The 13477-nt window shown below is 37.5% G+C and overlaps 1 protein-coding gene across 1 annotated transcript in view; it reads right to left on the bottom strand.

Annotated features, from left to right (window-relative positions):
- The window catches only part of COL28A1 (collagen type XXVIII alpha 1 chain), a 149137-nt gene that overhangs the window by 90462 nt on the left and 45198 nt on the right, over window positions 1-13477 (bottom strand). The window contains 3 exon segments of the mRNA XM_033088892.1: window positions 5281-5349; window positions 9090-9158; window positions 11806-11874. Of these exon segments, the coding sequence (XP_032944783.1) occupies window positions 5281-5349; window positions 9090-9158; window positions 11806-11874 (207 nt within the window).

Genomic DNA, 13477 nt, shown 5'->3' with positions numbered 1-13477 from the left:
GCTAAAGGAAGATGTGTGCCTCCTCCTTCCCTACACCCCTTCCCCAGTGAATGAAATGAACATGGTGGTTATGCTGGATCATGTGGATGAAGAAAGCACCCTCAGAATGGCAGACTAACAATAATGAAGAAGCCTGAACCCTTGATGAGCAAAGCCACCATACCAGGTTGGAGTTTTAAATAAGAGAAATAAAATTTCATCTTGTTAACCTGTTTCACGTCTCAGTCACATTCAAGCACACCTATATCCTAGCTGTACCAATTGACATGTGAAGTGTGATAGAAAAATACGGTGAATGTTTAAATTAAAAAAATAGATATTACAGTAAAAGACACGTTGCCGTCAATCCTCCTCAAAATACTCCCCCTCACTTTGAACACACTTCTCCCATTGTTCTTGCCATTTTCTGAAGCAGTGCTGAAAGTCCTCTTTCTTTAGTTGCGTGAGTGTCTTTAGTTGCGCTGCCATGGTTGCCTCGATGTCCTGAATCATTTTGACTTTGGGGAAGAGCCAGAAGTTAAATGGGGCCAGATCTGGTGGATAAGGTGGATGAGGACACACCATAATGTTTTTATTTGACAGAAATTGCCATGTACCAGAAGTGATGTGTGACACGTAGAATTGTCATGATGGAGGATGAGTTAGGGCACACTTTAAAACACACCTTCTCTCAATCGTAGCTCACACCCGACTGACTGCACTGAACAAGTTAAAACTTGTCACACACCGTTACTAAGGTTCGATGTACCATTTCCCGTATTGAAGACCCCTGCCTTTCCATTGGATGGCATTTGGCAACAGCATTCACTGTATTTTGTGATTATAACAGAGAGGCTCCGAGTCATACATCACTTCTGGTACAACAATTTCTGTCAAATAAAAACATTACAGTGTGTCCTCATCCACCTTATTCACCGGATCTGGCACCATGTGACTTCTGACTCTTCCCCAAAGTCAAAATGACCATGAAAGGTAAACATTTTGAATCGATTCAGGACATCAAGGCAGCCATGACAGCGCAACTAAAGACACTCACAGAAGAGGACTTCCAGAGCTGCTTCAGAAAGTGTCAAGAATGATGAGATAAGTGTGTTTGAAGCAAGGGGGACTATTTTGAGGGGGATTAATGGCAATGTGTCTGTTACTGTAATAAATTTTTTTTAAACTGTTATTGTCACTACTTTTTTTTTTTTTTTAAAGATTTTATTGGGGAAGGGGAACAGGACTTTATTGGGGAACAGTGTGTACTTCCAGGCCTTTTTTTTTTTCCAAGTCTAGTTGTCCTTTCAATCTTAGTTGTGGAGGCTGCCGTTCAGCTTCAAGTTGTTGTCCTTTCAGTCTTAGTCGTGAAGGGCGCAGCTCAGGCAGGTCCAGTTGCCGTTTCTATTTGCAGGGGGCACAGCGCACCATCCCTTGCGGGAGTCGAGGAATTGAACTGGCAACCTTGTGGTTGAGAGCCCGCCCTCCAACAAACTGAGCCATCTGGGAGCTCAGTGGCAGCTCAGCTCAAGGTGCCGTATTCAATCTTAGTTGCAGGGGGCGGAGCCCACCATCCCTTGCGGGACTCAAGGAGTTGAACCGGCAACCTTGTGGTTGAGAGCCCACTGGCCCATGTGGGAATCAACCGGCAGCCTTCGGAGTTAGGAGCATGGAGCTCTAACCGCCTGAGCCACGGGGCCGGCCCCATAATAAACTTTTTTAAATTTAAACATTCATCATATTGTTTGATCACACCCCATATATCAAGAGTTGTTAAAATGAAGGTTTGACCTAAGCTGTAAGAAGTGATAGCCAGCAGACACCAAACTGACAAATATTTAAACACTTGACTGTCACTCATACTGTGGGTATAAAAAGGGGGAGAAGATAGCATTTATGAAGTCTTTGAAGAAAGGTCCTACGAAAATTTTTCTTTGGATACAATGAGAGCAGTTTGACTTGTTTCTCTCTTTACTCCATTCTAAAAAGGCAACTTCAATGAAATCACTTGGAGACTTTGATTTTTGGTTTGGAGACACAGGGACCCATTTCTAACTCAGGCCTGAGAATGCTAAAATGGGCTGTAACAGCCAGGAGAGAGCTGGCTTGTACATCCAGAGTTTGTCTGTGCAAAGGTCACACGAGTTTTTTCTGGGGACCAGATGTATTCTAAGTATGAGACAGAGCAGGCCTGGAACTATTTTGAATCCTGCCCAAAAGGACCTGGAAGAGTAATGAAAGTCCAACAAAGAGAGTCAGTATACAGTAAACCCCCAGAAAAACAGAAGCTGATGAGGAGAAACAGCTGGAGAAAAAGAGTCCTTCATCCATATCCTAGGAGGGGAACACAGGGGCCACTGCAGGAACCCCCCAAGGAAGAGTGTCATCATCAAACATCTGCCAAGGCCAGAGGGAGGACACGAAACCATCTGACAATAGACCGGCCAAGAAAGAACTTCAGTGCCCTCTTCTCCCACCCTTGACTCAGCCTGGGAGGGATGAAAACCACATTGATTCCCCTGGAACACAAGCTCTCCATGCAGCTCGTACCAGCTAAATAAAGGTCAAAAAGAGTTGACCAGATAGTTTTTATTGTACAACTAAAACTGTGATTTGCAACTTAGAGTGACCTTATAACTTTCTATTGACTAAACGTGATGAGAAAATTCTATAGCTTGCTGGTCATTTCTTTCTTTGGTAGGAAAAATAAAAAACCTTTCCCCAATTAAAAAAATTTAAGGGGATGATGAGAGAAAAAAACTAGGATTTTGTTTTGCTTACACCCCAGAAGTCCTGACTGTGCAAATAATGGTTATAGAGACATGGTAATTTTATTACAAATGTTATACCCTTTCTCTAGCTAGATGATACAACTGCATGTTCATTTGTAAATTACAAATAGTATTGCCCTTTTTCTGGTTGACAAAGACGAAACAGTACAAACAATTTAAGGAAGCCAAGGTCCAAAGTATTGAATGGTTGTAAGAAGGAGTACTTCCTAACTTTTGCAGTAGTCCATATGTTGCATGCAATAGAACAAGGAAACAAAAAATTCAAAGACGGCGTGGGGGGCAGCCGGATGGCTCAGTTGGTTAGAGCACGAGCTCTGAACAACAGAGTTGCCAGTTGGATTCCCACATGGGCCAGTGAGCTGCGCCCTCCACTGGGATGGTGGGCTGTGCCCCCTGCAACCAAAGTTTGAAAATGGCAACTAGACTTGGAACTGAACTGCACCCTCCACAACTCGATTGAAGGACGACGACTTGGAGCTGATGGGCCCTGGAGAGGCACACTGTTCCCCAGTAAAAAAATTTTAAAAAAGAAAATTCAAAGGGATGTGCATACACAGGTATATGTGATTATTTATATTCTATTTTATTTTACGAAAGATTTGAGGCGGTCAAGTCTCCAAATATTTAATTAAAATCTACAGGCCACTTGATGGATATTATAAGCTTGTTGCTGGAAATGGAAACAGAAGTTCTCTCAAACATATGAGTGGAAAAATTCATTTCTATAAGAGAAATAGGAAGGTCTAATAACAACAGGAATTCAATGGATAAACATGTTAACTAAGAACAAGAAGAAAAATGGATAACTGCATGAATTAAAGTTAACTTTAAGTAGAATTTAAATAATTTGCCTTAAAATGATAAATTATTTTCTTGTTCAGAGCAGTTTACATATAGTACGTTCCATACAATCTCCAGTCCAGTAGGGCTCGGCTCCATATGGACACATCTACCTTAAAAGTTTTGTTCTCTTGGAAAAGAAGAGAAGGGGATGAGAAAACAAAACAAGTCAAGGAGGTTCGAGTGTTGCTGTTGTTGTTTTTTTAAGCTATAAACAACCTCCCCCAAGAACCATTATTAAAGACAACAGGAAGCTGCAGGTGGGAGGGCCAGCATTCCCGGGCCATCTGGAAAGACTGGCTTTCTTTGAACTTCATTGTCAGCCTTCCAGTGGTGACTCAGTACTAGCAACACAGAAGACCCATGATGTGACAGTCCTGTCCAGCCCCTGCTAGGAGCAGAATGTAAACCCTGCTGGAGTCAGCAAAGAAACCAGGAAGCTTGAGCATGCCTGGTCACTCGGTCAAACCATGATCCCTAGGAAGTCAAAATAGCCAGCTCTTAATTATTATCGAAATATTTATTTACAAATTTATCTTGACTTCTCTTGCACCTAAATCTTCCTAATCTGTTACACTAGGATGTCTACCAAGAAAAAGGAAATGGAAAGAAGAGTAACTCCAAGTTTGCTGTGGCTTGGATTAACAACAATAAAAATACTATACTGATTAATTGGAAGATGGTTAGAAATAAGCTCAGAGTTAATGTCAACAACAAGATTTGGAATTATTTCATTTTTTCATCTTTTCCTTCTCCCACTATCCCAGATAAAGGAAGTGCTGTTCATTATCTAGGCAACTCATTATCTAGAATAATTCAAACTTTAATCATAAATCTTAATCAAGCTGATTTGCCGTTTTCTACACAGGAGAATGGTCAATATAAAATTAGACTTATTGGTCACTTGATTAAAAGAGATTATGTAGCTAAAAGCATATGTTCAACAACTGTAGATAATACTGTTATATTATCTTCATATTATTTAGATCTAACAAGATTGCACTGTTTTTCTAGTAGTTCTGGTAAGAAAATTTTGGAAGCAGTTTCAACCATGAGTGTCCCGACAAGCTCAGAGATTTTTTCTTTCTTCTGATGAAGAGGGGCCAAATGTTATTTATAAACTCTATTTGTGGCTTGCATCTATTCAGGAACAATGCCCCTTAAATTAAGTAGTTACCTCTGATTTTGGACCTTGTTTTAAGTTTAATACTATTTTAGATTGGTACATAGCTAGGGGGTAGAAAGTACTACTCCACTGGCATTGGGAGGGAGTGGGATTTAATCTTTCACAAAAATGCAAGAGGGAAACACACACACACACACACACACACACACACACACACACACCCCAACAGTTCAATAAATTATTGCTCCCAAGGAATACTAAAAATATAAAATATCACTCCCTAACTCTTGTCCTATTAATTAGGCTTTAATGTTAAAAGTTACCAAGAAACACACAATTTATTTTTTAAGTCTTGGAAGTTCTAAAAATAAGATCTTATGAGACCATCTTATCCTTCCCTACGTTCATTTTGGATGTGAATTCCATGGCAATTTGAGTATCAAATACACTCATGGGTGTTTGCAGAACTGGCCTTCAATGGCCACCACAATTGGGCCAGGTATTCTTTACCAAAGGGTAAGGGAGGAAGCATTGATTACCTACCTGTTCCCCTTGACTCCCAACTCCAGGAATACCCATTGGTCCTTGGGGTCCCACAGGTCCCAAATCCCCCTGTAGAGAAAATAAGCCAGAAATATAACAATGAAACAAAACCTCATTCTTTCATACTTTGCTAATCGGGAATTATGCTGGATTAAAATATATCTTTATATCATAAAAAGGTTCAACATGGAAAGTTAGCAAGCTCAATTCCTTTTTAAACAATATGTAGTTCAAATTTGCCAAAATAGTGAATGATGTTTTTACTATTTAATTTAAATTAGTAAGAATTTGCATCATCTTATATTTATCCACCATTTTCTCACAAGAACCAAAAAACTCCTGAATGGTTACTATTATGACACAAACACTTCCTGATAGGATCATAACAGATATATTTAAAAGTGTGAAATTCATAGGATACAAGAAAACCTGGATATGAGAAAGAAATGGAAGAAAACTTCCTTAAATTTTTAAAATACCTTTCCCCTCCAAATCTTATTAAAAGTATTTTGAAAATTAAGAAATCATCTAAGGTGAATGCAACAAAATGAAAGAACATTATCTTTCCTTTCCATGAAATAAATGCAGGAATCAAAGTGAATGCTATTAGTATGAAAAACAATATCCTTCATCCGTCTTTGTGTCTTTCAAGAAATATTTTATGTTCGATGGCATAATAAGGTCTCTTTCATAACTAATGAGTGCTACTTCGGTAGTGTGAAAGCAGCTATAGATAATACTTAAATTTACAGGTGTACATGTGTTCTAACAACACTTTATTTACAGAAACAGTCAGCCAATTCCATAGTTTGCCAATACTTGGGTTAAATATGTTTTTATGAACCAAAGTGTATCATTAGATCATAGTTTATATAATACTAAAAAGTATGTTGAACCTGTCACTAAGACATGCCCTAGAATATGCTTCTTAGGGTTTCACTTTGTATCAATTTTCAGTCTAAATAAACATCATGGAAGGAAAATGTAACAGAGTCAAGTTCTAATTCAGAGCTAGATTATTCTGATTCAGAACTTGATTGCTTATCATGTCGCGGTCACTGTGCTACCTGCTCTTTATATTTTAACTCATTTAATCTTCACAACAACCCCCTGCAAGTAGGCACCCTCATTTTCTAGATGAGGTTAAATAACGCCCCAGTCACACAACTGTTAGATGGCAGAGGCAAAATTGAAGCCCATTATCTCTGAGTCCAGAACCCAAATCATAACCACTCACTATTCTGCAAATATTCAATAAACACACAAGCAAAATCCTCTTTTATGCATTGTTACTGACATTTAAATATCTACATCAAAATTACTTCCTTGTTTTGTACCAGTTATATACAAGGTCTGACAATTAAGCTCGCAAACTTGTTGCAATGATGTTGCTAATCTTTTTTGATATCAGGCGGATTATTCATTATGAATTTCAACCAAGTGGACAACAGTTAACCAAGTCTGCTATTTGGAAGTGCTGAAAAGGCTGCGTGAAAAAGTTAGACGACCTGAACTTTTTGCCAACAATTCATGGCTCTTGCATCACGACAATGTACCAGCTCACACAGCACTGTCTGTGAGGGAGTTTTTCACCAGTAAATAAATAACTGTATTGGAACACCCTCCCTACTCAGCTGAACTGGCCCCCAGTGACTTCTTTCTTTACCCAAATATAAAGGAAATATTGAAAGGAAGACATTTTGATGACATTCAGGACTTCAAGTATAATACGACAACCGCTCTTATGGCCATTCCAGAAAAAGAGTTCCAAAATTGCTTTGAAGGGTGGACTAGGCACTGGCATCAGTGCATAGCTACCCAAGGGGAGTACTTTGAAGGTGACTGTAATGATATTCAGCAATGAGGTATGTAGCACTTTTTCTAGGATGCATTCACGAACTTAATGTCCAACCTCGTATATTTGAGAGCCCTCATCATAAAGGTTTTGTTTTATAAATTGAAATACAGAAACCAAAGTCTCTGAATCTAATATTATATAATATATAAAAGAATAGAAAAGTAAGAAGGATGAAGGGAAAAGGAAGACGGTATTGATTTGGTAAGTGAATAGCAGATGAAAGCTTTGCAATTACTATGTGATTATGTCCTGATATTTCAATGTGTTTTGTTAACATGAGCTCCCGGTGTAAAAACACAAGTGCCATGTCAATGATACCTAAAACACTTAATTTACTGAACTCATAAAACAGTGGTTCTGTTGTATTCAGTTTTCACTGTTCAGTGTATTGCATATTTTTAGAGTATTTTGGAGCTGGAGTTACAACCATACCTGAGCTATTTGAACCAAGAATTGTATTACATGTAAAATTTGTATAAATCACTATTTACCACTATTTCTGCTGTTTAAATACAGATTCCCAAAAGAGACAGCTATCAGTAAATAAAACAATAAGTCATTCAAGATTGAAACACAACACCTAAGCTAATCAGGAATATCAATTATTATTCTAATATATATAAATATAAGGATATGCTTAGACGTTAACATGTAAATGACTCCAACTTGATACAAAGTCTCTGATTTTTTGCACATTTCTTATGTCCCCTCCCCCTTGGGCAACTTTCCCTTCCCACTGATCTTTAGGGCCTTATCAGCCTCCAGTAGCTTCTATCACCAGCCTCACCCTCACTTCTAATATGGGCATAATCTGCAGTTATTTGAAAGAAAACAAGTAACTAGTGAGAAAGAAGAAAGCAGTGGCAGGTAGGCTGTGGCATTGAACATAAACAATTTTACAGAACACCAGGGTCGGACATGACCATTCTGTATGATGAACCAAGACAAAAGCAAGGCCTCACACAGTCAAGGCTGAGCACAGACAAAACCAAAACACAATGTTCAACCTCCTCCACCCCCCCAGCTGATCATACATCCCCGTAGACTGGCTAAAATTAGTAAGTGCTACTTCTGTATGCAATTACAACTACGCCTAGCTCCTTTTCCCCACCTCCTAGATAAGATTCATTAAAATAGCCAATCTTAAAATTACTCCCACTTCCTGATAGCGTCCAATCCAGAGCCAATTTGTACTTTCTTAGATACTCCCTAAAATCACCTAATATTAGGTTGGTGCAAAAGTAATTGCGGTTTTTGCAATTATTTTTAACCTTTTAAACCTCAATTATTTTTGCAACAACCTAATACAAGCCCAAATCCTACAGAAAATCTTTCATCTTCTTGCTGAGTTGTGAGCGGTTCTGCATGGGATGTGGTTTCCCTTGCTACAATGAGTCAATAACCCTAAATTTGTTCAACTATGGGTGATTCCTGTTGGTCCCCTCTGGAGGGCATCAGTGCTAGTTTTCTTAAATGAGTTTTCTTACTTTAGTCCCATTTTAAGGTAATATTTTTGAGTGAGAGCCTAAGGCTAGATACACGTTTCTATATATTTCTAACAGCTATTTTCTTTACTAAGAAGAGGTCTCTTTTGCTTATGTTTGGCTTCAAAGCTACTTCATTATTGGAAGTCAGAACCCAAATAAATGAGACATTATTGTAAATACACATAATGGGATTTTCCAGATCATAATTCATCCTACATAATAATATACCTTGCATATAATTGATTTATAATTAACCTGTAGGGTATGGTTGTCAGGTTGTATACAGTTCATAAATGTACATACAAAAAGAAAAAAAAATTAAATTATTTTATTGGCATCTTTTCTATTATGTGTAGAAAAGATCTATGCATAATAGATACCTATCTCTCTCTATATATATATATATCTCTCTATATATATATATCTATACATAATAATACCTATATTTATCCTATATGCGGTACCTTGTCCCCTTTGATTGACAGGCCTTGTAATCCTTGTGGGCCAATTGGTCCTTCCGACCCTTTTTCACCCTGAAAGTATATCGGAGAGATATCAGTGCACTATAAAAATCAGGATTTTAAAACATTCAAAGCATTCAAAGCAATCAAATTCACTGTTCAATGCAAATGGGTAATTCTAACTGACTCCAAGATTTGTAACTTGCCAAAAAAAAAAAAAAAAAAGAAATTAGTCTTAAAATTCTTAAATATTAAGTTGGTGCAAAAGTAATTGTGGTTTTTGCAATCATTTTTAACCTTTTAAACCTCAATTACCTTTGCAGCAACCTAATAGGAAGAACTCTATCCATGCAGAATACATATGCAGCATCACTAAAGTTGGAAAAGATCTCCATTCGCAATATAATCAGAAATATCTGAAAATGGGGGGGGGGGTTTGGGGGCTAATCAATCACATAGTACAACTAACTGAATCAGTCCTCCATTTCCTCAACATTGCTGCAACTGGATCCATCACGCAATGAAAATGTGTCTCTCATATTAGTGTATGAACGAATATTTGCTAGGATTGAACTAGTTATCAAATGTTTTATATTGGAATTTATAAACATTCATTGAAAATTTAGTTTTAAAAGAATTAATGTAAAATCTTCTTGGATATAGTCACATGACCCATGTGAATAGCTCTGGTCATAATGTAATATCGATGAAGTTGTACCACTTTGTGCTTTTGTATGAAAAATAAACATATAAGCAATCAGAGATAGCCTGCGTTTCATGAACTTATTCAAATCAAGAATAAAATCAAAGAACGTTTGTAATATAGCTAGGAAACAGGAAAATATATCTTTGTGTCTCTCTGTGTTCATGGCATATTCACTTAAGCCCAACATCATTGCAAAATAGCCCCAAGTAGGACATGTAGAAAACTCCCGTTGGTCCCACTGGTTGGGGAGTGTTCTGACTAATGGCTTTTTCTGATCATTCCTACAGTGTGTAATTGTATATAGTCAACCCTGAAACAACATTGACTACACTGTGTCTTTCCTTGATGAGACAGAGGACAAAGCAGTGCCTTGGTTTATCATGAATAAGAATGCATTATTATCATACAGTTGAGTGTATCACTAAGACATGCCCTGCAATATGCTTCATAGTGTTTCACTTATTCTTTTCTCATTTACTTATTTATCTTAAAACAAACAAACAAACAAAAACACAGATTATATAGAGAAATTATTCTGGCATTTGAATGTTCCAGGTTGTTTGGGCTACATATAAATAGAAACTTACTATATGCTTCCTGCCAACAAAATTCAGGAAATTATGTACTATAAAATTTTTTGGACTGTGGTACCAAATTGCTGGCCTCTGTCTTCTGACAGTGACACTTTGGTAAGTCAACGCATTAGTAATGTCCCTTTTATTCAACATATTATTCTCATTTATTATGTCAAATTAAAATTTGTTAGTTAAAAAAAAAAATTTGTTAGTTAAAAATGGCTTCTCTTAAAATTCAACCCAGCAGTCACTCACAACTTAGTATGAATGATTGGTTTTAGCTAATTAATTTCCCTCTGGTTGAGATTCAAGTTTCTCATAGGTCATTGAATATTGATCATGATGGAAGAGGCTGAGAATGAGGGGCAATTTTAGAGCATGAGGCCGTACTGAAAAGGTCAGACCTTAGTGACCTGACCGAATGACTGAAGTGGAAGTTCTTAGACACTTAGAAAAGAGCATGCACTTCTCTGGGCAGTGTGTATGTGTATGTATGAGTGTCTGGGGGAAAAACTTTAGAAAAGAAGGACAAAAGACTCCAAAATGTATCCTTACTTTGAAATTTTGTTGATGCTGCCCAAAGTGTCCTGGAAAATCATTTCCTATGTGGCCTTTGCAAATGTGCCATAGATCGTGGGTAAACAGCCTAGACTAGGGATCAGCAAACTACAGCCCATTGGCCAAATCAAGGCCACTGCCTGTTTTTTGGTAAATACAGCTCCATTGGAACACAGACACGCTCATTGTTTATGGCTGCTTTCACGCTACAACAGCAGAGTTAAGTAGTTGCAACAGATGCTATATGGTTCACAAAGCCTAAAATATTTACTGTCTGGCCATTTACAGGAAGTTTGCCAATCCCTGGTCTAGAGGAACTGGAGCTCCAAGAATTATATGTGGGAAGCAGTAGAAACCTTGAAATTCTCAATTGCCAGGTAAACTATAGGCCTTTCATAACATGTCACTCCTTATGGTAATAAGGTAATTCCAGTTCCTTCCTCCCATCCATATTTCCTTTTGTATCATACTAATGGCAATACTCTTGCAAATCGGTGTATTACACTGTTTCTTATCAATGTTTCACAAAACACATCTGAGTTACGCTTTGTCATAGCTATGCTCAATACTAGTAACTTAACTTCTAGGCATAAAAATGCTATCACCATGGCTTTAATGACTACAAACTAATTTAAGAGAGTTTTCTAACTTCATATGCATTGATTATATAAAGTAGAAGTATTTCAAGAAGCCTTATTTATAATTGCAAATTTCACTATAGTTCCATGTTAAGGGGAAATTTACATATCCCTTCATTTAATAGGGTGAAGATAGGAAAATACCTGACTTTTGATAATTGGCTAGGACACATTTTTTAAAATTTGTAATTCATGACCCTGCGAGACGAAGCACTTTTTTCTAGTACAGAATGTATTATTACCTTTGGCCCTGGAAATCCTTCTCCAGGTAAGCCCCTCTCGCCTGGTGTTCCTTCAGGACCACGGAGACCCTGGTTAGGGTAGGAGGAAATGAGGAGCAGAACAGAGAGAGAAAGCAGAATGGGAGGAGGGTAGAGGGAAGGTTGGAGAGGGGAGGAGAAAAAGAAAACAGTTGTATTTCAGTTCACGTAAGCATGGCAATGATATAGTCCTATTTAATTTATTTGTGAGAATCCTTCTAGTAAGCTGCCTACTGATCAGTAGAATCACCGAGCTGTGAAGAATACTATTCCCATTTTAGTAAATACTCACTCCACTTGATTGGCATACGATGTCATATTCTGGCATCCTCAAATTAGAGAAACAGGGAAATGAAGTGATGCTTCTAAATTAGGATTAGGAAATAACACCTAGGAAGAAAGACTTAAAATCTGTGAGGCCTGGAGAAGGATACAGAGTGATTTAATGATTTAATTAGGAGGCGAGCCCTGTGAAAAAATCACTGGACAGTGATTTTAAAACATTAAATTCTATTTACACGTGTTTTCATTTCTCTCCTGATAAAATTGAATTGAAACTTGAAATCTTTCAAGAACTAGTTGAAATATAATATTGTATGTCATCTTTACTTGAAAGATGATAAAGAAAATAAATTTAAAAAATGAAAACTAGGAATGTAATTTTAAAACAGAACTAGTTGAATTCACTGGAAGTTTAAGCATAACTAGAAATCCTGATCGAATCATCGATGAGAAACACGGTCTTCACTCTCAGTGATTAAAAGTAAGAAGTCCATGTAACTATTGCTCAGAAACGCGCTAGGAAAAGTGAGAACTTCTCACATAAGGAAAGAAAAACCACACGGTCTCAGGCTTTGAAGTGGAGTGGCAGGCAATGTACTAACTGAAAAGTAAAAGACAGCAGCAACATTTTCACGTAAACACCCGGAATTTTGAAAGGCCACAAGTTGTCCTTCTTGTGCTTCTTGCCCAGAAGGCCAAAAAGTGGAAAAGGAATGGACAAGAAGAATCTTAGAAGCACAGGCTGGAGCTTTTTCTCGAAAGGACCTAAAAAGATCTATTAGGGCTCACTTGCCAGGTAAGTAAACCTGTAACAGAACAGGATCTACCAAGTTGCCCAGAAGCTCCAAAGCCAGCTCACTGCAGACACGCTGAGTGATGGTGGGGCACTGTATGCAGTAATCCAGGGTAATTGCAGACATGCTTTCCACTCAAGCCTGGTAGCAGAGCTGGGATGGAGCATTATGCTAATCAGTGATTGACACAGTTATAGATTTGTAGGAAAAAAGCTGACAAGAAACCTTATAAGAACTGTATCTCAGTGTTTAATTTTTTTTGCTTCTCCCTAATATTATATATTTTAAAAGGCAATTTTCTTTAGTATTTATGCGTAGCCAATTTAGTAAAGATTTTAATTAAAAGAAAAAGCTGGCATTTACTTCAATTTAATTTGCTATGTTTATGGGAAACCTAGCTTTTAATAATCCAAGACCTTAATCAATATTAATATCCATGACAGCTTACTCTAATGTTAGAGCAATTAACTAGGGGAAAAATAAACATGAACATGAAAACTAGGTTGCAAACTATGCACACAGTGCCTAGCTAACATCACACACTCTAACAAAATAAAATATTGACAAATTATCTTCTT

This window comes from Rhinolophus ferrumequinum, chromosome 20 (assembly GCF_004115265.2).
Source record: "Rhinolophus ferrumequinum isolate MPI-CBG mRhiFer1 chromosome 20, mRhiFer1_v1.p, whole genome shotgun sequence".
NCBI classification, from domain to species: Eukaryota; Metazoa; Chordata; class Mammalia; order Chiroptera; family Rhinolophidae; genus Rhinolophus; species Rhinolophus ferrumequinum.
Note: the sequence above shows the minus strand (reverse complement) of the source record. Positions and strands in the feature narration are given on the sequence as shown.